Source organism: Diachasma alloeum, unplaced genomic scaffold, assembly GCF_001412515.2.
Source record: "Diachasma alloeum isolate Michigan unplaced genomic scaffold, Dall2.0 Dall_scaffold_00176, whole genome shotgun sequence".
In the NCBI taxonomy this organism is placed as follows: Eukaryota; Metazoa; Arthropoda; class Insecta; order Hymenoptera; family Braconidae; genus Diachasma; species Diachasma alloeum.
In genome coordinates, this window is record NW_021680342.1 from 6,414,792 (window position 1) to 6,442,410 (window position 27,619).

Consider the following 27,619-nt stretch of genomic DNA (forward strand, 5'->3'; position numbering starts at 1 on the left):
CAGTTGGAGAAATATTTTTTCGATAAATCGTATAATCTAATTTTGATGTGAGAAATGTGAACGTCGAAACCGAATCGCCGCACGACTCATCCTCTGGGTGGCGCTGCGAAATCATCTGTCTCTCTCTGGCTGACAATTTTAATTCATTTTCTCGATTAATGATCATTCTGTTGATTTTGAGAGCCGATGGGCAAGATCTTCGCTCCTTTAACTCTCGGTTTTACCAACACCTTTGCGTATTTTTTTTATTCCCTATTTTTTTGTGTGAAGAAGTGTGGAGAGAGCGAGAGGGAGAGATTCCCAGTGCTGCCAACAACCGGGAATAATTGTTTTTCCATCTCCTCATTTCCACTCCCCGAAATAAAGAAGCTGAGGAGAAATGTCAGGTTGAGTTTTGTTCTTCTCTTGTTCTGTTCTGTTTGAGATGTCACGCGATCGATCACAACAGGCGTGCAACGAGATTGTTGTCGTCCCAGTGGAGTTATTTATTCGATCCACGTGACTCAACATCGAATTATGCTTCACGTACGTAACCCTTGGAAAAGATTCTGCAGTTAATGAGAAATGTTGATTTTTGTGCGCAAATTTATTCGTGATTTTGCGTGGGCTGTCAATGCCACTTGCCACTGGTCAAAATGTGGACATAAAGTTAATGGAGTTTTAATTTTTCTTTGTCATTTTTGTTTCTAAACTCACATTAATTTAATTCATTTTGTTTTTCTATTCCATTTCACCGTATACCTGTCGGTTCTTACGGATTCTCATTTCTTCATTGCGCTTTTGCCGCATATTTGTTTTTCCCAATGCTATTTCCAGTTTTTCCGAACAATGTTTCTTTCCTGAAGTGTTCCCGTCCGGCCACCCATCCATCTAGTGATCACGCTCTGCGCTGCTTAGCTTCCCAAAGCTAAGCCTACCCACCACCGCAGTGCACTACACTGAGAGAAAAATTTGTTAATACGTAGACCATATTTACTTGAGAGAAGAAAATTGTTTTCAATAGTTTAAATCTCAGAATGTTTCTCAGAATGTTTGGCTCACGGAACTCGAAGGAATTCTCATTTATCACTATCGTTGCGCATAATATCATGAATATATTAGATATCGAAATATTGGAACTGCATAACAAAAAAATTATGAAGACTGACGATTCATCTACGCGATTTGAGTGAGTTCATTTGCGACAAAATCATACTTGAGTACAAGAATATTTTAAAGCATGAGACCTTTCTCTGGCCCCTTGAGATGTCTGAGAAAATCTAACAATTGAAGAAAAATTACTTGTCTCAAGAAAATATTTTTCAGATATTAGAGATTTTTTGTCTCAGTGTAGCCCCGTAGAGCTAATTTAATTCATTTTGTTATTCTTTGTGTTAATTTCCATTGATAGATAGATTTTTTTATTTCATAAACTGTATAGCCTTTTACATTCCCACCGGTTACAGAGTGATTAAAACTAAACTTAGATTCTAACAATCTACCCGTTCTTATTATCACATTGAGACTTATATTCATCTTCAAAATCATACTCATCATATCAATATTCTGTTCTTATTATTCTTCTTCTTCCGCTCACACTCTTAGTTCCAGTCATGCCTACTTCAATAGCTATCTATGCATTTTTATTATTTTTAATATCCTATACATCTTCCGCTCATAACTTTCTTTTCACACTCATTGCCACTCGGGCTATTTCGGTGCTGGATCGCTATTTGCCAATCTTTCGAATTCTTTGACGTACCTACAGAGATCTCTACTTAAGGATGTTCTACACCCTTTCTACCAAAATTCACGTTTTTTTAATTGTTCTGGCAAACTTATGATGGAATTGACGTGAAAAAATATAACGTTTTTGCGTTTTGTCATTATTTAATGACTGACGAAATTTTAAGGTGGTGCGAACATTTTCCTGCGTTTTCTCTAAACTTTTAAAAAGAATCACAAAACTGTAGAAAAAACGCATGAAAATTATCGCACCACTACGCAACTTCGTGAGCCATTAAAGAATGACAAACCACAAAATCGTTATATTTTTTCACGTCACTCCCATCGATAATTTGCCAGAAAAATGAAAACAACGTCAATTTTGGCTAAAAGGGTGTCGAACATTCTTAATCTCCCCTTTAGGGTCTGTCTGAATTTCTCTAACTTCCATTGATATAAAAATTTCAACATCACAATAATCTCCATAATTTCCAGGAATAAATAAACAATGGCTGACGTTCGACTACTAATCCAGGAAGAGGGTAGAGCAGCACGAAACTTGGTAGCCTTCAACGTTCCAATGGGCACGACAACCCCCGAGAGAGTGACTCGAAAGCCCCCGAGCATCCCCCGCGTGCCAAGTTCCTCAATAAAAAGGAACATAAAGAGTACGACTCGAGTTCGATCAGCCTCCACAGGACGTGACAAAAAATCCGAGCTCCAGGCCCGCTACTGGGCCTTCCTCTTCGGCAACCTCCAGCGCGCAGTCGACGGTATTTACCAGACATGCGAGGAAGACGAGAACATCTCAGAATGCAAAGAAGTGATTTTGGTCCTCGAAAACTACACGAGAGACTTCCACAACCTCATAGAATGGTTCAAAGTAAAATGGGCATACGAGAATTCCCCTCCCCCCTTGAGGAGAACCCCCCTAGCCTGGGAGGTGCGTAAAACCTCCCCCTGCAGAATGTGGAACCCCAAGTGCTCGAGTCCATCCCAGTGGATGAGCCCTACATGCAGAAGCCCAGACGACACGATAATCGAGAATAGAATGACTGGAATGGAGCCGAAGAGAGAAGTGTTGAATCCTTCGGAGCACAAACGAATGAAGGACAATAGAAACGTCTCGAAGAAGGACCCCAACAAGCACATGAAAGATAAAACCGGCAACTCGAGCAAAGAACCTGAAAAATTAACCGCCAGAGAGAAATCAACACTCTCGAAAATATCGGGGAGGCCTCCAGCGAAGGCCTCTACCCCCAGAGCAAACACCAGTGTCTCGATAACTCGAAAGAGTTTGAGTGAGATTAATCAGCGTGATGCCAAAAATAGTAGTATTAACAAGGAGAACAGGGAGAGTGCAGAAATGAAGAACAGTAATATGGACCTGAGACGTTCCTCCAACATCTCTGAGATGGAAAGGCTGAAGAACAAGGCGAATGGCACTTTATCCGAGATACTTAGACCAGACAATAACGAGCAATCGAATAAGTATCCCTCGAAGACTGCGTCGAGAGCATCGAGGACCCCATCGTCGTCAGCTCGTCCCAGTTATTCGACCCTGACTAGAACCCCAAGGGCCACGAATCCATCGCAAACGTCAGAGACTCCCAGGATGGTCCGTAGTAAAACGACCCTGAGCGCCAGGGAGGTCTCGAGTGTCAACAAGGCACGTCCTGGCTCATCGGTGATGGTGAGAAGACGCCAGCCAGAATTCAGGACGAATGTGCAACCTCAAGAGCCCAGTGACATCAGAGGGTCCGTTGAGGTACTCACCAAGGGCTCAGCAAAGTCGAGGAGGCCCTCCGAAGACCCCGACGGCTGGCAGACGGTGCGGTCCAGGTGTCGACGAGGCAGTTCCCACAGTTTAAACATGTCCACGAGGTTTCATCGGCCAACGACAGCCACTTCCCTCCCTGCCCTGTCCATCGAGAGTTCCAGCGATGGACACAAGAAGAATTCATGTGAAATCACACCCGATAATAAGTCAGAGCATGGAGACACTGTGACAATGAATATCCAAGTGGAAAAATCAGAGAACAAGTGCAAGAGCCAGACAAATCCCCAGGAGGATGAATTGAGGAAGGAGAATCTAGCTCCAATCGTCTGCGATACAAACTCCACGTCGATGATTGCAGCAGTATTCAAGAACGAAGCTGATCTCCTGGAGAAGAAAATCCAGCTGTTCATGGCAGCGCAGGCAGAGAGGGAGAGAATAATCCTCGAGGAGGAGCGCAAGACAGAGGAAGCGGACTCACAGAGATCTCAACAGCTTTCGGACGAGGAAGCCTCGTTACAGCGTCAAATACAGGAGCTGGAATCGACTGAAATCGACATCGATACAGAGACTGACGAGACGGACGGTGAAATGGTACTTGAGATTGAGGAGCGGGAGGAAATCCTCCAGGACGAAGCCATCGATGACATCAGCCTTGAGGATCGTTACGAGAACATGCTGGAGGGTATGTCCTGGGCAGAACGCGTGGATACCCTTGCGCAATTGAAGGCTCTGGTCGCTCGACATCCTGGGAGAGCCCTGGAACTCCACCAAAAATTGTCGTCACCCTCCCGGAAACGATCGTTGCCAGAGGCATTGAGAAGATACCAAGCGAAGCAGGCGTGTGCTGAGCACAAGCGACAGAAGTTACTGCTGGAGAAATCGCAACGGCTTCGAGAACTTTTAAACAAGGTTGAGGATGTGAAGAGAGCGAAGAACCAGTTAACAGAGGATAAACGAGTTCGAATGGAGATGAAACTAAAGCGAGCTGAGGAGAACAGAAGTCAGCATTTATTGGAAGTGGTGAGGAAGGCTCACGATGAGGATTCCAAATTGAAGGAGATAGCTTTCATAAATGAGCTAGAAGCCCAGAACAAGCGTCACGATTTCATGGCTCTGTGTCAGGAGCAGGAGGAGCGTCTTCAGGGGATACAGGAGGAGCGTCAGAGGCGGCAGGAGGAGAAGGCGGCGAAGGAAGCTGCAGCTGAGGAGCGGAGGAGGGCGTTGGAGGCCGAAAGACAGCTGAGGATTCAGAAGATGAGACAAGCGAGGAGGGAAAGGGAGGAGAGGGTGGGGAAGATGCAGCTGGAGAGGGAGAAGGAGCGTCAGGAGTTGGCGAGGGAGAAGGCGAGGGACAGGGAGGAGAGGCTGAGTGCTCTTCATGCTGCCCAGCTGGCTAATCAAGAGGAATTGCAGAAGAAGATCGCTCAGAAGCAGCAGGAATCCGCTAGGAGGCATGTCGAGAATATCGAGCACATTAGGCAGAGGGCTGTGGAGTCCTCGATTCTGAGGAATGAGGAGATCCCTCCAACATTGAAATCCTACCCTGCACCCAAGCAGTGCTCGCTTTGTGGGACCCAGATACCGAATGAACTGAGTCTTCTGAGCCATTTGAAGGGAAAGGGTCATCTGGAGCTGGTGAGGAAGATGCATGATGGGAGGGAGGCTTCCAGGGACGACCTGCAGAGATTTAATATCACTCAGATCAGGGATGTGGCTGTGGGAGTCTCTGGAGGGGATGACAAAGCTACTAAGGAGAAGCAGAAGGCTCTCAAGAGACGCTCCAGGAAACTCAAGCAGAAGATGACGGCTAGGGGACAGGAGTGGGAGAATTCGCAGGGAGATTGCGGCCAAGTTGAGTCGAGCAATAAAGCCAAGTTCAGGAGGAACTTGAAGGAGTTGGACAGGCTGTCCTGCAGTCACTCGAAGAACAGTTGGGCTAATGTTGCGGTGGCGGGGCTTGAACGCTGTCTCGGGGAAATTGGGAGGGCCTTCAATAAGGCCTGCCCTCAGGATCCCGAGGTTTTTAAGTCACTTGGGGGTTTTGAGACTTTAACGAATCTACTGCAACTGGGGGTCAGTGTGCAGAGCAATTCCCAGGGTTTGCCCAATAAGTGAGCTATTTGAATTATTAATTACGGATTTTTTTTGTTTACGAGGTGATTCATGGTTTTTTTGTTCCAGGAGCATTGTCTCGATTTGTAGAGTCTACAAAATTGCTATTAGTGATCATGTGGAAAGTATCGAGGCCGTTGTACTTAGCAATAAAATTCTGGAGATACTTGATCTCCTTCTGCAGAGGTTTGAGGTGAGTCGATGTTTTTTTTTTATTTTCAACATGATAGGGATCACATTGATGGGGCCATTGCCCTTGATATTCCAAAATTGGAAATGGAAATTAATGAGGGCGAAAGGGAGAGCGATAGGATCATCGGTATTGAAATAGTGAATAGTAATCCCGAGTTTCATTTCCGAGACATTTCTCTGAAGTTGAAGAGCTGAAGAATGAGGCAAATGGTTGTCTATCAGAGATAATTAGATCAGATAAGTGTTCTTTGAGGACTTTATCACTTAGGATTACAAGTCCGCCTCAAACGTCAGAGATTTCCACGACCTCTTTTTCGTTATTCATTTCTACTTAACTGCAAGTTATGTATTTCTATTTAATGAGGGTAGAATTTACTGAAGAAGCTAGTATAGTTAGCGAAACATGACTTTTATGACAAATACAATTAATTAATCACTGCTGTTATTATTTTAAAATCCGAGGACGACTTGAAAAAGGCTCTCGTTGCTTGAAAAATTTCGAATGTGAAAAAGTTTATCCCCGGTTATCAGCGAGGATTATCACCAGTGAATGATTTATCCACTGAACACCTTGGAACCCCTCAATCGCCGTCTAGATGGCGCCAGTAGCCCATTAGAGGGAAACCCCGGGCTTCCTCGAGGTGTAATCACCCCTCCAGGATCAACTCCACATAATAAAGCCAAAAAAAAATGCAGAGAAAAGTAGCGAAGTATATCTCGCCGGGCTAATACCCAAGATAGACAAAGAGATTACCCTGTCGTTCATTTCCAATCCCCATCTGCATAAGACGCGACGTCTGACATTCGTGTCACTCTGTCAAAATACGGATTAAGAGCTCTAAGCGGACAAACTTGATTTTATCGCTAAAAAAAATCTATTTATGATGTACCTCGGATGTCCTCCCCCTCTCCACTCCGCGATCCATTTCCTATTTATTGTTTCCTCGTACTCAATCGAACAATTAATCTCCAAGTACATTCACAAATCAGTCAGATCGTGACAAAAAGCGAGACAACAATTACTCATTCGTGGGGGGGGGGGTGCTTTTTTCTCTCCTTTCTCCACACTCTGTCCCCAAATTTTTTTTTCCCTTTCCCTCCCTCGGTACCCCACCCCGCAAATGCATTAGCGACAAGAGAGGAGCTTTTAGCTGGCATCGAAACGCACACAGGCATTTCACTCCTCGGATAGTACTCGGATACGGGGAATAGAGACTCAAAGTCTCGTCGATGTACTTTCATATTTTTTCTTCCTCGTTCTGTTCTGTTCTGTTCTGTTCGTCGCATATAGATTTCTTTTCCCATTGGTCTTTCAACTACGAGTACCACCACAACTATCGACCTGATCTTTTGTCTCGCGGCTCTCACCGAAACCTATTCGCGCACTCCAACTCGCTAACTACGTGATCACACTCCTCATGCACTAGTACTTGAAGAGTTGAGACAAATGGAGACTACGCGGTGCCTGTTCGAAGCATGTGACTCGTTCTATTATCCGTCAGGCATTGTTGCGTCGCACTATACGGTGACAATTTACTGAGTCAATTTTGTCATTGAATTTTTTTGTCCATCTGGAAAAAGATTTAGGCGCCGTAGAGTTGAGATTGCAATGAATTTTTATGGGCCATTGGCTACGATTATACTGCGAAGGGCTTCCATTCTTCAGCTCTGACCCTTCGGTTATTTCTGATTTTACGTAAAGTACAGTTTTCTTTGGGGTTTTTACGATTGATTGATTCCAGTTTCATTTCATTCTTGCCGAGTGAATCAGTTGATGATTCCCGATGAAGAATCGTCACGCTTGGAAAGATTCAATATCTTCATAATGCGGATTCTTTCGCATATTTTTTTTTATTGTTTAAAATACTCCATTCTGAATTTGAATTATTTACACTGTCGTTAGTCCCAACAATATTTGGCATTTAACCTCGCACAATTGAATTACCGGTTAAGATTTTTTTCATTTTGATTTGTCGACATACAGTATGTTAACAGTTTCATTATTTTTTATAATTATTATTACTTTTTTTTAGTTCTAAATTTTAACATTACATTCTTTCAGGAAATTACGAATCTGTTCTGCATATTTAAAGTCAGTTGCCTCTGCAATTTTTTTTGTATCGTGGGGGGGAGGGGGGGGGGAATAATTTTTTACTCCAAGTTTTTCTTCAAATTTAGTTCTCCGCTGATTGTACTGCGGACAATGCCATCGAATTTTCGCATATTTAAAACCTTTTCGTTGATTTTCCTCTCAGTGTACAGTCGCGGACTTAAGTTCGTGAACAGCCTGCACTTGCATCCTATGTGTTTTGTTCATGAACTTTAGTACTCGACTGTACTACCTCGGTGTTCCCCCCTTGGTAGATAACTTGGATTGCCAGAGAAAAAACCTCCACGTTTTTTCTTCCAGGCGGTAGCAATTTTGGAAGACTCATCCCAAGCCCAAGAGACATCAGCCACAACAAACGGTAATGGTAGCGTAACCACAGCAGTGCTGCAATTGCTCTGCAGTCTAATCCCAGAAGTGCCTTTCGATAAAGCTGCTCTGCAGTCCCGTATCAACGACATCATAGGGTAAGTGTGCAAAATTGAAATTGTAATTTTTTTCCAGCGAGCGATCCCAGACTTTCGCCACCTTCAATTAGAATTCTATTTTCGTCCAATTATTTTGACGCGAAACCGTCACTCAGAGCTGTCTGAGGACCACCAAGGTGGCTGAAAGACCACCAAGAGGTGACCCGTCAGTAACATAATACTCTGACTGGTCGTGTCCCAAATTTTGACGCGTCCCAATCTGCTTGTAACTGGCAGAAGTTGATTCTTCCATCAGAACGAGATACACCTGGGTCAACTTCCTCCCAAGATCTACCAGTCGTTGAAACCCTTGCGAGATTTTCCGGGTTCTATTTTATACATTTCTCAGTTTTTCTCGTCATTTCCTGCAGTCTCACTCCATTTTTTCGTCCCCCATTCCCATTTTCATTCATTCTTTTTTATTCTGCTGACGATATCACGTCCAGGGGCTGATGTATTATGATTAATTTCCTGATCGATGCAAAGCGACCAGTCACGGCTTTTACTTAGCATCGATTGCGTTACGCTTCGTAACGTTGTGTACCAGCTCGAAAAAATATCGGGGGAAACGAGAGAACATTTGAAGTTTCTATTCGATGCAATTTTTACTTGATTTTACACTGCCACAAAGATAATCTGGACAACGACAGACCATTGGAGTGCATTTGGCGTAGAGTGGCACTCTATTCAGTTCATAAAATACCATATGCGTTGGTGAAGGCGATAAGGAAAGATAATGAACGCATCGAAGTCAACTGCTCGAGTGAACACACTCGAGAGGGTGGTTTCGATTAAGCAGTGGTGTGATTTCTTGATTGATTTCACAAAGGAAATGGACGCGTTAAGGATTTAGGAAACTGTTGCATTACAATTTTAATGGGATGAATTTGAATTCAATTCGAAATTACTTATCAATCTCGAAATATGAACAAAAGTGGGTTTTTTATGTTATGCGATCATTGATATTTCAATGTTAGATTGAACTCCGAAGCTCATTGTGGAAATTAAAGATCACATTCAATTGAATTTTCAATAGATCGAGAATGCAGAACAATACTCGCACGAGTTTACAAAATTTTCAATAACTTTCATCATCACATCAATCTGGAAATAGAAAGTTGATTGAATATTCCGGAAATTAACTGATTTGAAGAATTAATAGCTGCTTGGGAATTTAAACGGTTTGACAATTTCGAGATATTCCATTTGAAATTTAAGGACTAACTCTCCAACCGCGTGATTATTTTTCCCTCTCAATTCTGTGATACACGGAGAGAAATATTCAGTAAAAATTGCGGAATAATTCACGTAATCCGCAATGGGGAATCGTTTTCCGGCAATTTTTATAGGAACGGAAGAGAAGAAATCTGAAACGTTCAGTGAATTTTCAGGCTCATCACCGAACAGAGTACGAAATTGTCACGTAATTTTTCCCGATGAAGTAAAATCTTACAAAAACTTGCCGACTTATTATGCCTCCAAAAGCTGATGAGTTATTTTTACGTTCCGTTCCGTAAAATTTCTCAATCGTTGGGGAAAAATTACGGAACGACTTGTTGTCCCCACAGCGGTGAGTCATCAGACGGCTGGTTAATTTTTACGGAACAAATCGTAGAATTTACGTGGCGATTCGTACAATTTCAGTTCCGACTCACACTTTTTATTGAATTTTTACATCGCTCGCGGATTACGTTTTGAAACGTAATTTATACGTTGTTTTCTGGTAATTGTTATTGAATTTTTCTCTCCGTGTAACTCTGACAAAGAGTAATTTTCCAGTATTTAAAAAAGCTTGATGAAAACGTGCCGGCCCTTAATCCACCATCGAATACATCTTTCGCGCTTGGGGTGGAAAGTATCAACTGATTATTCATGTCAACTGTGTCTTACAGTACGTTTTCTTCATCAAGGGACGAAGATTTCGATTAATATCGGATCAACGGGGCTCTCTTATGCAATCACACTCCCCTCTAGACAATCTTACGTTTACTAGACAGCGCTTTTTTTAAACCTCAAGTATCCTCGTGAAGTTCTATAAGAAGTATCCTCAATTGCGGATTAGTTTCATTTTTACTTCATACATGAATGATTGATTTTTCTCCTCCACCCTTTGTCCTCCTAATAGACAAAAAATACACTTGAAGGACTGAATCACTGTTCCGACACCCGAACAGCACCAGTTAGACATTAAAAGGGGCCAGCTGATGTTCAAAGAGCATCTGCCCTCATTGAGTAGACCCCCGAGGTCTCTATGACGTGATCGTGGGTTAGACAAGCATTACGGGGCAAATTACAGCCGCTGTATGATGCGTCACTGATGATGAGAATTTAATGAGAAAAAAAAATACAACAACCATAACTAATTACTTATATGCACATGTCGTCACCTTTTTTCTGTGCATTCCTTCCTATTACAGTTTGACGATTACATTTTAATCCGTGGATTGTAGTGATGCCGCGAGACACTTTACGAGACAAAACTTTGGAGAGATGATCTCACGCTCAATGAACACGGAAATCATTGCTCTCGTCTCAGTCTCGAAATACGTAGAGTCACACTCCTCTCGTGATGACTCTGAGGCAAATTATCTCATCTCGGTCTCAAGTTTTTTGTGTTTTTTAATATAAAATCTCTGACTTTGTCTCGGCTTGGCTCGTCTCCGGTTTCTACATATAAAAAGTGTGAAAGACTGGAAACCGAGATGAAATAAATTGACTCGGAGTCATCACGAAAGGAATCGATATTGCGTATTTTGAGAGTGAAACGAGAGCAAAGATTTCCATGTTCATTGAGATCGAAATCGTCTCTCCAGAGTTTTGTCTCGTGATGCCTCGTGAAATGTTTCGCGGCGTCACTAGTGGATCGAGAGTTTTTGTTTAGAAAATGCGACGATGGTAGAGTACGAAGAGAGAAGGAAGTTATTGGACGATATGGAGGAGGGTCAGGGGAGAGTAGTTCCGAAGTGAGGGTGAATTCGGGATGGAGCGAGAGTCCATTAGCAGATTACGTACCCAACCCGCCTCGCTCATTCACCCCCGTCGAGATGTGTGTGTTTTTTTTTAGTCGCCCCCTTTCTTCCACGCGCGTCTTCGGGTTTCTCTACCTTTTGCTTTTATTTATTTCTGCTCGGGATTTGGAAACTCCGGGGAAACACGTGTCATTAAGTTCGTCGTAAATTTCGGAAATTAAAATGTTGAGGATCCGGGGGAGTCGCGATATTTGCGTGTCGCATTTCTTACTTGATGGAGGGAAGAGTAATGAGATGGAGAGCCTAGTTGATCCGGTATTAATCGGCGTCTTTGTTTGGTGGAGGTGATGATGGTGAAGACTGTGAATCATTTTTCCGTACTGATCTTCACTTAACTCGTCCGGGGAGTGGTATTGACCCTTCCCCAAACTCGTAAAACTGAAAATCACTACGGAATAATATCGTTCACGCCTAGCGCCATGGGGTTTTTTTAAACGCGTGGTTTGTCAGTCCCCGCCTTCGGCTCGAACGCCAACTCCACGCGAGTAAAAAACCCCACGGCACTCGCCCTGAAATATACTATTTCTCGTGATGTTTAATTAAGTTTAGAATGATTCCAGTTACGAAGTGCAGTTGTTTTTCATTGAATTGTCGCGAAAGTATTGTTTTAGTTGATGACTTTTTTTAGTTTTCATATTGCTACACGGAGAGAAATTTTTGATAAAAATTATCCTACCGTTCTATAAAAGTGTGTCATGAGTCATCGTTTCGTCATTTCTATCCAGAAATTTAGTAAACATTAATAATTTTTTTTATATTTTTTTATTCAGGCATGTATGACCTCTCGGCCTTTTACATATAGTAAACATTAATATATGATGATCAAATTTTATTCTACGTTGGAGAAATTTTATCCTGACGCATAATAAATTTTATGCTTCCAGTCCAATAATTTTTATGTAGATAACAACGAAAATTCTAGAACGATTGGTAAATTTTACCGTAGCGGTACCGTAATTTTTACTCTACTGGCACGGTAATTTTTATTTTTATCAGGATTAAATTTCTCTCAAATTTGATCATCATATATTACAATAGTTTTTACTAAATTTCGGGATAGAAATGAGGAAACGATGACTCATGATACACTTTTATAACGGTAAGATAATTTTTATCAAAAATTTCTCTCCGTACATAAAAAAAAAATTATCAAAGAATCACGGGATTTGATATTTCAATAGCCAAAAAAAACAATAGCCTTCGGAATATTTTCAGTAATAGAGATAATTCAGAACATATTTGTTCTTCTTCGCACAACAAATCCGTTCAACCAAGACCTTCCCCTTTCCTACAACTTTTGTTGAGAAATTTCTCCGGCAAGTAAAGCTGTGCACCACTGCCGAGTGTTTGATCAGGCGTTGCTCATTGAAAACGGGGATACGAAGAATACAATCGGGCTGCAAAAGTTCCCAGTATTCCTCACCCACACGGGAATCAAACCCTGCATTTGACACTCTCTACACTATTTAAGGATATTCAAGTACTTTGGATTTTTTTTTGAAATCTCCAACAGTTGTAGTTGAGTATCAGGGGTTGCATTTCAGTCTGGGTTACCGGACAATTTTAAGATTAATTTTTAACAATAGTTTGCAATAATTTTATGCATCGCAATAAATGCATTTGTTCTCATGATTTTACCGGAAGTCCATTTAATCGATTTAGCCAACTTTCATTATTTATTCATTTCCTCCCCCCCCCCTTCTCCGACCTAAGCAACCCCTGAAAGACTTAGGGTTTTTTTAGAAGTTGAAATTTTTCTCTAGACACACCTTACTCTATTAAATGTATGAAAGAGGTAACGTGAGCTCATTATGTCAGTTAATTTTTCTCGCGACACCAATTCAGATTAAAAAAAGTTAAAAGCCAAAGGCTGAGGACGTAGTTACTAAGGTATCATAAGCTGTTGTTATATTTTGTTAAAAATATATCTTCTATATATAAATTTATCAATAAATCTTTATTAAATTAAATTAAATCATTTATTCATGAGATGAAAGTCTTCGAAAAAAATAATTTCCTGCTGAATTCAACGTAAAAAAATTGTGATAAGCAAAAATCTGGTGTAAAATCATAACGAATAAACCTATAGGCCCACAAAAGCTTGATTCATTCATCTGGAGTTAATCGATTCGCTGTTATTTACAATCCGAGAGTGCAAACTCGCGTTTATGGTATATAGTCATCACCCCCTCCTCACCCTCTGCAAATCCGAAGCCCTATGTGTATGTGTATGTGAATATGTCTTGGGGGGGGGGGGGGCAATGCCATGCCCCCTCACCACTCCTACGAAAATCCCGGCGCAAATGCATTACGCGTCAACGAGTGCGGAGTAGCAATATCCTGGAGCGTCGTCGCTGCTCGTGCCCCCGGTTGAATCTCCAATGCTGGATGAAGTGCGATTGGAGAGAGAGAGTGAACGAGTACCGAAGGGATTATAATACATTACCAATTCGACGAGCTACCCAGACACCTTTCGAATATCCGTTAGGCTGTTTTAGGAGGTTTTTTTGTCCTGTTCAGTCTCTCATTCAGGTTTTATTTGTATTCCTCGAGGGAATCGCACTGTTAGAAATTTCTTGAAATTTCAGTCATAATGTTATCTGAATTTTCAATGTTGTGAGTTTGAATGCAACTTCAAATGAAAACGTTTACTAAATTTCTCATTCATCTTGAAAATTCAAGAAAATCAGGTTTTTCATGTCAAAGAATCATTGATTTTTCAATGAAAGCTTGAATTTCCAAAATCATCGTGAAAATTGAACATCACTTACAATTCAATTTTCAATACAAGTTATTGTCTGAATTTTCAAAATTTTCAAGGTTTTTCAGTGCCATATGGACCTGAGAATCGAGAATAACTTGAATATTCAAGAAATTGATTAATTCATCAATGAATAAATGTGGACGTCCGCATGAAAAGGGACCACTTTGTCGATATGGAGTTATGTATACTCTGATAATATTTATAACATTCCGCACATTTTGAGCCCAAAATGATCCTCATAGGGTCAAAAATGTCGTCGCCGGAGCAGATGAAAAAAACACTTTAACATGAGTGTAAATGGGAATTGCTGAGACAAAAACGTGAATATCTTGAAAACTAGAATCGACAAAGTGGTCGCTTCTCATGCGGACGTCCACAAATATACATAAATTTCATGTAACTTTGTCGTTGTTAAAAATTTCAAGCTTTTTCACTTGAAATTTCAAGAGTAATTTTCTAACAGTGCGTTAGAAAATCGGATATTCATCGGCGAAATGAGGCAACGATTCGATCAATGAATTCGGAACAATATTGATGCTGAATTGGACGAAAAAAAATTGTTTTCCTTCGAGTGGAAAGAAAATGAATAAAAAAAAGTCTGCGGATGACGCCGGGGAAAGGACACTTGTCACTGGGGTTGGAGCGAAGGGATGAGAGGTGGAGGAAGACAGTAAGAGGAGACTCTGTAAATATTGTAACAAGTGTGTCATGGATTGGGGAGGAGAGCCATGGCACTGCGAGAACTCTCGTATTTCCCTTGGAACAATCGATATCGGCTAGAGCTAACTAAAACGCCCATTTTGGTACTGATGAGCTTCAACCGTCATTTCCATAATTATTTGGCTCACCGACTGAAAAGAATAGAATTTAGTAGCGAAGTGGTCAAACGGTTTAAGTCGATTGTGGCTATTGACCAGTTTTCAATGAATACCTCGAAATCTAAAGGAAATAGCAAAATTTTTCTCATAACCTTTTTAGTAGCACTCAATACGCTCTAAAAAAAAGGTTGTTATGAAAATTTCGCTATCTCCCTTCAATTCGGAAATATTTTTGGAAAACTCACCTAAAGTCTAAATTGACTTAAACCGTTTGAACACTTCGCTACTGAATTAATTGGGCCCTCGGTCGGCTTCTAAAGCTTGAGTGGCTGTCACAGTCGGTTTGAATGTAGGATAGTCAATGGATTTTCGTGCAATTTTCCAGCGGAATTTCACAGAAAAAAAAAGTCAGTATTTTTTTCGAGAATTTCAAACGGTATTCCGGAAGCTTGACAAAGCTAATTAATCAATTGTTGTGAAATATCAAGAGAAATATTCAAGATGAACAAATATCAAGAGGAATATTCTAAACAATATGAGAGATCTATTTTTTCCTCTCATCTCCCGACTAGGCGCTCTCTCGCGCCATCACTACTCGTGGAACTTTCTTCTTATCTTCACGAAGATTACGATCGATCATTGAATGTTTTGTGGGGTTCCCCAAATACATTGGATTTATTTATTACATCTGATCGAAGGGTGTACACGCCCGGTCTAGCAATCCTCCCCCCCATCATACTTCGCCATTAGCTAACCATATGATTATTTCATAGCGCCCCTACGGTCCCAGCAGAGAGCTGGGGTGCATATCTTTTCGCTTCACGGGCCGAAATCACTCGCTCTCTCTCTTCCACTTTTCCGTCTCCAATAATTCTCTTTTTTTCTCCCTCTTTTTATTCATTCTCAACGGTGACTCTGGCCTTCCACCAGAATGATTCGGGCAAAACTTAGGCAGGGGTATCGTAGGACAAACGACGGGTGTGGGAGAACCTGTCACTACCGTCACGGATTTCCGACGTTCTGATTGATGAAAAACTAATAAAAAACCTTTCATTAGTGGATTGAGTGTAAGATGAATATCTGGGGTGGTTTAGATTTTTTTTGTGGCCAATGAATGTCGTAGGAGTGGAGGAACAACGTGGACTCATAATAGTATATTTCGTAACGAGTGCAAAAAAGTGTTTTTTGGCGAGTGGGAGGTTTATATCACGAGCCGAAGGCGAGTGATATAATCCCACGAGCTAAAAAACATTTTTTCACGAGTTACAAACAATATTTTTCATCACAATGTGGCGGAAATTCGACTTTTAGTCACAGCGTGATGAAAAGTCAATAAAAAATTGCTAATGTTTAGGTTTGGCACTTTTCCTTTGAAAACAGAATTGAAATAGAAAATGCCTGACTCGTTGTCAGGCAGTTTTCAAGGCGTCATCTCACATTTTCTAGAAAAATCGAGAAATTTCTCGAGTTTTCTAGAAAATTCGAGAAAATTTTCAAGTTTTTTTTAAAGAGTCCAAGAAAGTTGTTGAGTTTTCAAGTGAATTCAAAAAACTTCTCAAGTTTTTTGGGAAACTCGAGAAATTTCAACTTTTTCTTCATTGACTTTTACTTATCATAATAGTATATTCCGTTACGAGTGCGAAAAACACTTTTCCCACGAGTATCGAACGATATTTTTCATCACAATGTGTGGAAAAGAGACGTTTTAGGCACGCGAAGCGTGCCAACTAGCCGATCGATGAAGCGCATGCCTCATGTGGCCAGTTGGAAAATAATTTTTAAAATTGTTGAAAATAGTGAAATTTTAGATCCAAAATTTCTCATGCAAAAGAGATAGTCTGCAGACATAGAAGGATTCATTTGTGGCTAACAAATCGATTCCCTTCAGTATGTCGGAGTCCATTTGTATTAAAATAGAATAGTTCATGGCCGTTTTAAAGAAACGAACATTGAAGAAACGTTTTTTTTGTAATTCGTTAATTCAAACATTTTGTATTTGTTTCAACTTCTTTCTGTCAACTAAATCATTTGTTAACTATCAAGAAATATTTTTTGGTCGCAATCAACTCTACTATTTGTTAATAGTTGACACACCTTACCTAGCAATAGATAAATGTGGGCGTCCACATGAAAAGGGCCCACTTTGACAGCATTGGAGTTATGTATGTTCCAATAATCTTGATCAGATTTTTCACATTCTGAGCCCAAATCAACCCGATAGAATGAAAACTGACGTCAGTATGGACGATCAAAAAAATAATTTAACATTGGTTTTATTGGAAATGGGTGATTTTGAATAAAAATCAATCCGGTTGAGTTGAAACTTTTCTTTATTTACAATTATATACGAGGAAGACACATCCACACGCTTTGAGCTCCTCAGATGGACTAACTAAAGAAACAAAGATCCCAGAGGTCTGAAACCCTGGCGACATAGACCCACAAAGGTCTCTATTCATTTACAGATGTTTAGACTGAAAAACCAAATGCCCAAACATTCGTCCACGCTCTTCTCACAATTTCAGATCAGAAAAATGTTCTCTTATAATAATATAAACATACTATGAAATATAGAATTAATTTTTGTAATCATGGAATGTGAACTCCAACAGGTTTAAATGGGAGATGTGGAGAGAAAAACGTGAATATCTCGGAAACTAGATGCGACAAAGTGGGCCCTTTTCACGTGGACGTACACAAATCATTCTATCAGACCCGAGACAATCGGGTTGAAGTTCCCGGGAATTTTTAGATTTAGAAATTCTCGTTTGTCTTCCGCAGTTGTCCCATCCATCATAATTATTGAAATTTTTTTACGAGACAGAGTGTACCAAGATTTAATCGTCATAATTCCACCTAATCCCCCAGAATAAGATTACCATTGACACTACTCACGACAATTGCTTCTCCTCCCGAGCAAATTCTCTAATAAAATGCACCTCGGTGAATTCAGCCGGATTATCATTCATTTTTAGCCTCACCCTTGCCAATAAACTCTGGGTACACGTACAGACCGAAAAACCTAGAGTACGAGATTAGCTGTTTTTCCCTTCTTTGAGTCGTACAATAACATGAATAATATTCAGAAATATATTGGGGTTGGGATGCGGATGTATATGTGCGTGTCATGTCGTACGTTGTAATATTCCAGCCGGTCGAACCGATTCGTTTCAGTTGGGGTGGGGTCATCAAGTGACCCCCACTCGCATGGTAAATAATTCCATCAGTGATTTCTTTCAATATTTCTTATTCTGAGCTGAACTAATCGCAACTCTTTCGTCAAAAAGTTTTGATTTTTAGGAAAATGCCACTGATTTTCAGGGACCCATCTCTAATTTTTAGTAATCTGTTACTACAATCCAGTGATTCCTTAAAAAAAACAGCGACATATCCCTGGAAATCAAAACTTTTTTCTCTCTGGGTGGATTTATGGTATCAATTTCGGAGGAGAAATTTTGGTTCTCTGAATAATTGACGAGGTTGGCGGATAGAATTGGAAAATCTATACGATTGATAAACTCAGGATGGATTAATTCATTTTTTCCAGAGATGAACCTGAGAATAATAATTCCGTGATGAGACAGTAAACGTGAGAGACGTTGATTATTATGAATATTCGATCTCTCTATAAGTGTTTTTGACAGACATTTCTCGTTTCGAAACTTATCCTGCAAAAAAAATCATTGCCATTATCTTCGAAAGCCAAAAGTTCCCGAGACGAATTCACAGAAATGTCGAAATTCGCCTATAACTTGTGCTAATTACTGTCACGCGGAAACTAAAAACCCAATTACTACTAACGGAATGAATTCTATTTAAACTAGCTCTACCCGTCGGCCGGGCTATGCTGTACTTTTGAATATTTTTAGTTTTTTAATTTTTCAACTAAATTACATGTAAAAAATGTGAAAAAATTTGTACCCAGTCAGCATTATATAAATTAAATTTCGCAAAATATTGATATTCTTTCAAACATTTCCCTCTTATAAATAAATAATAAAACTTGTTTGCAAAACAGTGGATTATTTTTTATGAGGTGTCAAAAAAATTCTTGATTTTTTCACATCTAATGAAAAAAAAATCAGATTTTAATCTTTGATTACAATGGAAATGTTGATTTTCACATAAGACACAGGGATAAATCCCGATTTTTAAACATTTCTTCTTTGAAAAACCAAAACGATAATTAAATTGAGAAAAAAATTAGAATTCCGAATCTAATCGAGTTTTCTGCAATTTCTTTGCAGTTTTCAATAATCTTTGAATTTACCGTACGGGTAGAGCTCCTTTAAACCAATGTTCAACTATTTTCTCAATCTTCGCTATCAACCTCATTCCTCTCCCCCCGCCTCAAAATCATTCCCTAATTCAGTTAATCATCGTTAATGTCAACCCCCGCCCAAATTGAAATTAAAAGGGTTACGAACCCCCCGGAGGCTGATTGAAAGTGAAACGGGCCAGTGTCGTCGACTCCGCCAACATGCGATAGGTAAAGGAGTAGTTGTCAAGTATTGACGAGACAAAAGAGAAAGAAAAAAGACCTATTGCTTACAACAGAGCATGTGTGACGGCGTAACACGAGAGGATTATAACATCAGTGGGTAATTCTGTGTAGAGAGCTTCCAACCCCCCTCAGCAGCAGTAGATCCTCCACCCTTGGATGCTCATTCCACTGGATTGTATATGTTTTCTTTTTCCAACTCCCCTTCTCTCCTGCTTTACCCCCTTATTTCACTCGGCCCAGGACATTTGCCATCTCAGTTCAACCAACAGCAACTGGTATCCAGTGACTCGGGGCATCGGCTCAAGAGAGGTCCAGGGTCGAGCGACCCCACTGGAGAACCCCCGAGGGGAACGATGGGCGCACTGTCAGTGCGTATTATCGCAGCACCCCCTCATCTCTCTCTTTCGATTCTCGTCTCCCTCTTTCAACTGTGACATCAACGCTCTCTCGGTTTATACTGTATATACTGTCTCGCCTTCCTTTTCTGTTTGTGGGGCGGGGGGGGGGGCTGTCTTTTATACACATCTTGTGTCAACTATTAACAANGAGGAATATATAATACACCCTATCGGGGACAACGCAAGTGCAATGACGCGACCAACTGTCGCGTCTAATCATCTCCCAGACGAGGACCAGCGTAAACTATCCCACGATATTGATTGATATTTCATCAGCAATTGTTTTTAGTTTTTAATGGGAATGCGTGGCGGAGGGGTTAATACGATGAAATAAGTTACAAGCTATCTCCAGAGTTTAATATTCTGGTGGGATAATAGGTAATATTACATAATAATTATCCGATAAAATTTTCAGTCTCCAATTCTCAATTTCTGTCATTTATTACATTCATTCTATCAAAATACAAGGATAGAAATCGAATTTATGGGTTGTCTTCTATTATTTGAAAAAATATATCGATTTTAAGACTTTCCGGAGACATTGAAAATTTTTTTTAACAATTTTTTACCGTCTACGGTTTATTGCATTGAGTGAGATTTCGAATGCCTCTTGTTTTGTGATTGTTTTTATCATAAAAAAACACTTTTTATTGATCTTTAAAATGATTGCTCTTCATTCAATGTTGTAACTTGTGAAGGGAAAAATATAAATAATAAGGATCAGAAAAGAGGATAAAATTAAATTCGTCGGATTGTGAAGACGGAAATGGAGTGAAAATAAAATAAAACAGTATAAATTAATCTAGTGATTTACATTTTCAAGGACAAATTTTAATTTCATGAAATTACAATTAAACAACCATTAAACAATATCTTTACCTGAATTTCCCTGATTTCTGTAAACTTTCGTGGAATAATTGAACTGAAATTTACAGCTTTCATGAATTTTTTGATCAAATTGTGAATTTTCAATGACGAAATTTCAGTGGAATTATAACGTCATAAACTTCCCAAGAACTGTACCGGAAATTTCCGTCAAAATTTCTTGATAGAAATTATTAGACTGGAATACAATTTTTGTTTGCAGATTTCTAGTGACTGGAGGATTAATCGACCGAATATCCCGTCACAATCGTGCCCTCATCGAGACAGATTTCTTCCTAGACCAGGACCACGAGTCTCAACTTCTCCTAGCATCCTATGACCTTTTGCACCGCCTGTGTATCCATTCCAAACGTACCCACGAGAATTCCAATTCCACTCATGATACCGAGCAGATAACAGTAGATTCCCACTTACTGGGCTGTCTGCAGTCGAGCGAAGCTGCTGGTAGCGTTGGCTGTCTCTATGCAACATTTGCACTGGCGCATCAGAAGTGCTCTTCACCCACCCCGGGGCAGAGTCACTTTACATCTTATGGGAGACTACTCGCTTTGCGGGGACTCAAACTGCTGAGAACTGTAGGCCAAGTTGATCTACAAACACTGCAGGTAATAATTGCGTTCGACAGACTTTCGATTGAATTACGGGCGGAAAGGGATAACTCAATTGGAGTGATGAAGAAAATCAACCCTTTTTTCTATCGGGGCAGTCTAATTGACTTCTTGTTTCATCGAGTCTCTCATTTTCGTTTCTCCGTACGACTTCCTCCAGAATCATTGCATGAGGGAAAACAGAGTGGAAAAACTCTCATTGAGATGACATGACCCTACACAGCAAAAAACAATGTCTGAATTTCACGCACCTTTTGTCGACATTTTTTAAACACTAAAAATTGCAGGCAGCTGTATCGAAGATTTCCTTTCCTTTTTTCTTGAATTTCCTAGAAACTCCTTGCATTCCCTCGAATTTTCTGGAAACTCTTTGAATTCTCTCGAATTTTCTAGAAACTCCTTGAATTCTCTCGAATTTCCTAAAAACTCCCTGAATTTCCTCGCAATTTCAAAAAACTTCTCAAATTACCTCGAAATGTCTAGAATTTTCTAGAATTCCGATAGATGGCGCTGCCCATAAGGACCGTTTCCCAAAATTACCCCCCATATTGAAACCATAGACGTATCATCGTCAAAAACGTTTGAATAAAATGAAAATGTGTCTGAAATTCAGACGAACAGGTGCCCAACATCTTAATTTATGTTTGAAATTCAGGCAAATTTTCATTTTATTCATACATTTGTTAGTGTCTGAAAAATGTCTACAAAAGTTGTGTGAAATTCAGACATTCATTTTTGCTGTGTAAAAACATAATTTCTTCACGTTTCATAACATTCTGGACCATTTGGAATCAAAATTAGAAAGTCGAAAAATCGGTTGAAAACAAGGCTTCCATTCGGAAGCAAAAACAAACAGATTGTTTTCAACGATAAAGAAGAAATCATCTATCAATATAATCGTCTCCACCATATTGGGACGCGCCTCCTCGAATTTTTTTTTATCCATTAACCCACGGGGGTTTTTTGAGCACTCGATAGAGACATAAACCCAGCTGGAGATGTAAAGAGAGAAGGGCTTGGGGGGGGGGCAGGGAAAAGGGAGTGAGATCTGACAGGCGGTTGCGGCGATCAGACCACGAATTGAATCGAAACCGGCACCTTCAGCGTATCCACGGTAGCCCAAAGTAACATAAGTGAACCGGGGGAGTGGATTTTGCGGGCCCCCATGTTTCCCGACGGGATCCAAACTGCCTCCCATGGAGAATCCCGCGGGAGATCACTCGATTATCCCTCGTTGAGGTACTCGGAGATATATCCGCAGGATAAAAGACACCCGAAATATTTTTGCGATGGAGACCGAGGAATTCATTAGCTATTCTCTTTGCTGGAGAACTCACATATTGCGGCATGTGGAGAACATTATATTTCACAGCAATTGATTTGTGTGATCTTTCCACGGAGATGTCACGATTTTTTCGTTCGATTTCATTTACTTTTCGTTTCAAAGAGCTGAGTAATCGATTTTTGCGTAATTTTTATAATAAAATGCGTGAAATGACTCATTCATTGTTGGAAAATGATGAATTTTCAGAACAGTGACTGTAAATGCGAGTTAGAGGAAAAAATTATGAAATTTCAGTAAAATTCCAGAATTTTAAGCAGCATAAAGACGAGAATTCCTTAATTTATTTGAATTTCCAATCTAATATGAATATTCATGATTCTTTCCCCCTAAATCGCATTCAGTATCACCGTCCTGAAAATTCAAGAATATATTTACCGGAATTTTCTGGTTTTCCATTCATTTTCAGGGAAAAATGGAACAAAAAATTTACAGTTCTCTTTGATTTTTCCACAAAATTCTGAATTTTCAATTATGAAATCCCTTGAAATGTCAGTGATAATTAAATTCAATAAAAATTTCCAACAAGTGTACCGGAAAATTCAAACAAAAATTCTTAACAGCGTACCTAAGGCCCGAATCATGTCAAAAGAACACTTTAGAGATGGCACGACACTTGCAAATTTTTAACATCAGCTAGCAATAGTTATTATAACTAATGCCATTATCTAACGATTTAAGGCATTCTTCATCAGAATTTATCAGTGAATGTACAATGACAAAAATCTCCCCGAGTTCATGACCTCGAAGTGGAAAAATATTGAACAAGTCGTGCAAACACCCTCTTCCAAGAATGGAATCACTTGGATATTCAATCTTAACAACTTCTCTCTTGATTTTCCTCCATCCAGAATTTATTAGGCGCAGAAGGCACCAATCTACAGTGGAGATTAATAGCAAGTCATTTGATCACAAGATTCCAAAGAGAGCCTCTAGCCGATTCCACGGACAGTCAATCCACCCAGACATCACCAACAGCTATTACGATACTCTCCGAGCTCTTCAGTGTCCTTGGCTACTTCGCCGTCAATAACATCGACAATCAGGTATGCTCATACCAGAGAGTTCTCCAGATTATTTTAAAAGTCTCTCTCCCCCCCTTGAGTCGTCTTGATATCGCTGGAATGTCACGAAAAAACTTAGCTAATGGTTGTAGAATATTTTTCACTCGTTATTATCAGCTCTCGAAAATAAAACCGGGCATTATGGTGGTGGAAAAATGTAGGTAATGCATTGGGGTTGACGAGAGGTTTTTAACGTGACGAATACCAATAGTTCCATTTAGGAATTGAGACAAATTCATGAAGCAATCAGGTCGTAAATAACTGAGAGAAGAAAAAGTTGAAATACTGGGATATAAAGTGCGGTATCTCGGGTAGGTTCAAACGAGAAGTGACGAATGTGTTGGACGTCATGTGATGCACTCAGCGTGTATATTTCGGCGCGTGCCACCATTGGACTTCTCACAGAAGAGTATTGGTGAGAGAAAGAGGGCTAGGAGTATGAGAGAGATCTCGGTAAGTGGCGTGGATGGAAAAGCACGCTGGAAATGAATGAAATATATATCTTAACGGTAGTTTTTCGGCCGCTGGAAAGCATATTGATGGGAGGTCCAAGTGTCTGAGTGTGTTGTGTCTAACAGCTTGTTCATTCTCTTCTCCTTTATGCTCACTTGGATTTTTTTTTTATTTTCTCTCTCAATTTTGTCCGTTTGCCCACACCAGTGAGTTTGAGAGATCTCTGAAGGGCTCCTTTTGGCGCCTCATCGTCGTCCTCCTTCACTTCAAACTTTTTCATGTCGTGCGAGATAAATAGAGATCCACGGGATTTTTTTGAGCTCACGTGAACAGTCCATTATTTTCTCGGTTACGATTATTCTTTCCCAGATGTTAAACCATTGAGAATTGTTTTGATAAATTATACACGTGTAGTTTTCGCAAATCCGATTGGCATTAGCATACAGACGAGTTTTTGTGGATTGGATAAACAAAGATCTGGGCTGAAGTCAACACTGTTCTCGGTTGGTACTCCCCTTTTTTATACAGAAGGAGTTGAAAAACTTTTCAGCGTGAAAAAGAGAGGCTTCATTCTTTTATATTTTCGGGTGTTTGTTTGTAGTTGTCAGGGAATCTTGTTCGTTTATTCCCATTATCATCAGTCAATGGCGCCAGACTATACGGGCATCGAGGTGCAGGTGGATAGCAAGGGAAAAAATAGTCAGTAACTTCGTTCGAAACACTTGTTCACAGCAGGTGATGTGACTTTGTGGCCGTGTATTATGCATCGAGAACATTTCCGTGACACCTGGGTCCATGAGCAATTCCCACGATCTTATTGAGGTATATGGTAATTCTCTTTATGCTATTCGTTGCAGTTGGTTCTACAAACTGCGGGCGCTGGCCCAAGTGTACTTCAGCATCTCTGTACATTGCCATTTCCTTTTTATGGTGATCCGAAACTAGCACCGTTTACCCTTCCAACACTTCTTGCTGCTACGCACGAAAATCCCGATGCCACTGCTGTTTTGTCATGCGAAATGTCGTATCAAGTGAGTACAGAGAGCAATAGTTTAGTATAGGGCATTCAAATCTTATGTCACACGTTTGTGATGTCACTCCATATTTTTTTCCATTTTTAATCGACGAAATCGTAAATGGAATTTCGTTCTCAGTCTTTTGGCTGGAGCAAATGGTTCATTGTTCACCCAATCATTGTCCCCTTTTATTATTATTTTTTTCAAATTCAATGCTGTGAAGAAATTTTGTGTCTAAAAATTCCAAAGAACGTGTGACATCATGTTTGAATGGCCCAGTGGAGACATTCCCACGCCCATTGTTTGTTTAATGTGTTTTATTAAAAATATATTCAGCTTCTGGAAGAATACAAAAAGTCAGAAGAAGGCCAGCAGCATCCTCTAATCCGTCTTCTGAAGGACTCATCGTGTAAATAAATTCCAATGCGTCTCCAGACCAGGAGCGAGCTTGCCAAATAATGCACATGTAATTTCTCAAGATATTTCTTCATCATTGTTTCTTGTAATTGATATGAGTTACCGTCTGAATGTGATTTATATTTAACTTATTTTCTGTTCTGTTCTGTTTTACATTTTGTTTTTTCTTTGTTTGAGATACGAGACGATTTTTAAAATCGCAATTACCTCGGTGAACTCGCAGAATTGCGAAGGTTTATCATATCATAATTTATTAAGAATTTAATGCAGTTGATAGCATTAATAATTTTGGGTGCAACAAGAGTTGCTGCAAATAGTGCAATGTCCTGCCAATGCAATTTGTACTCGTGGTATTATTTAATCATACATACACTCAATAAAACTCATGATAATAATAACGACGTGAGGCCACGGTGGGAGTCATAAATGTCTTACTTGGCCCAATTATTCGTCGTTTTCATTTTGATAACTCTGAGGTTATTAGTTGACCTGCTCTTTTCTGATGAAATAATGTCATTTAGGTATTAGAAATCATCGATCTGCTCATTGTTAGATATTTGTCCGTTTGTGGATGCACTTTGGGAAATTGAACGAATAGTCCGGAATAAGAAATTAGAAATATCCCATTCTATAAATGACAAATCTTGTCGAGTCCATTGAATGTCCATTTCAATCATAAAATCATATTTTTGTATGAATAAGTAATCAATTAATTAGGTAATCAGTGATTTCTTGGAATTCACGCATTTAATTTTATATATTTTTGGAATGATTGGTGTTACTTCTCAACGGTGGTGATTTGTATACGAAAGATATTTTGTTTTCGTCTAAGTACTTCACAGCTTTATAAAGAATTCAATTTCCTCTGGAAGTTGTAATTTTCCTCCACAGCAGCTAAAACGTACTCTATTCAGGATTCTTATCAGAATAAAATTCTCTGTCGCAACGGTGACTTAACAATAATGTATACAAGATAGAAACATTAATAAATACTGTTTATCCCTCTTTTTCTGTAAACACAGGGGTTTTCAGGGAAATTGGAGAGACTAGTCAGCGAGGAAAACAAATAAATGTGCTTTTTCGCTAAAACTGACGTATTATTTTACCCTTCCATTAGACTAACGTCCACACATATTATTCCAGAGCTTTTTGCAAATTATATTTCCTCGATTCAGAGAAATATGAGTCCCGAATGACGAAAAAAAAAGTTTGCCTCAATTTGCGCAATTTTTGTTTGCTAAAAATCCGATATTGGGTTACCTGGCGAAAAAAAAAATTGGGAGAACAGTGGGCATTATCGGCAGTCCACTGGAGTCCGTCGATCGATGTTCATCCACGTAAAAGGGTGGGTGGAGAGTTGAACGCGCGGAGAACGCGGGGGGGGGGGGGGCTTGCACATNAGAGGGAATGGGAGGGATAACCAGTCGGCGTGCTCTGTAATAAGCGTAATGGATATGGCACCCCCATTGGCATGCCTACTGACATAAAAAAAGACTTTGCAAGTCGAGTCGTCACGATGAGTTTTATATCGCTACTTCAATCGTCACAATTTACAGCTGTAATGAGTCGAGAAAATAGAGGGAAATGAAGGAAAATTAAACATCTCTTATTCTTGAGAGAATGGAAGAGTTGGGATTGGTTTTTGAGTGGGAGAACTGAGTAATTATTCTTTCTGTCATTGGACATTGGATACACAACAAAATTTCATGATGTTCAACTGCATAATTAATGAATTTACTCAATGATGGATTAAGGGAATTCGGAGTCGGAGCGTTGTTTTTATTACACTCGTTGAGTAAAATATATTTTGATGCAGGGATGGGCAATATATTAGATTTTGAAAATATTAAACAAGGATTATCTCCTTATATTGTTCAAAGTTTAACTATATTTAACAATGTTTAAATATTATAGAATTTATTAGCAAAATTTTTCTACTGATGGTGAATAAAATATTTG

The 27,619-nt window shown here is 39.8% G+C and overlaps 1 protein-coding gene across 1 annotated transcript; it reads left to right on the forward strand.

Moving 5' to 3' along the window:
- Window positions 1-363: 363 nt before the first annotated feature.
- LOC107036787 (S phase cyclin A-associated protein in the endoplasmic reticulum) lies at window positions 364-26,749 on the forward strand. Its single transcript, XM_015254964.1, has 8 exons — window positions 364-525; window positions 2,200-5,595; window positions 5,666-5,789; window positions 8,199-8,362; window positions 20,963-21,365; window positions 23,562-23,756; window positions 25,085-25,258; window positions 25,580-26,749. Exons 2-8 carry the CDS (start codon window positions 2,213-2,215, stop codon window positions 25,658-25,660), a joined length of 4,524 nt encoding a protein of 1,507 aa, XP_015110450.1. The 5' UTR covers window positions 364-525; window positions 2,200-2,212; the 3' UTR covers window positions 25,661-26,749.
- The last annotated feature ends 870 nt before the right edge of the window (window positions 26,750-27,619 follow it).

Excerpts from the sequence above, each read along its gene's own strand:
- LOC107036787 (XM_015254964.1), top strand. The coding sequence starts at position 2,213 with ATGGCTGACGTTCGACTACTAATCCAGGAAGAGGGTAGAGCAGCACGA. Across the intron at positions 5,790-8,198 it reads TCCTTCTGCAGAGGTTTGAG|GCGGTAGCAATTTTGGAAGA; the intron begins GTGAGTCGATGT and ends TTTTTCTTCCAG. Across the intron at positions 25,259-25,579 it reads CATGCGAAATGTCGTATCAA|CTTCTGGAAGAATACAAAAA; the intron begins GTGAGTACAGAG and ends AAATATATTCAG.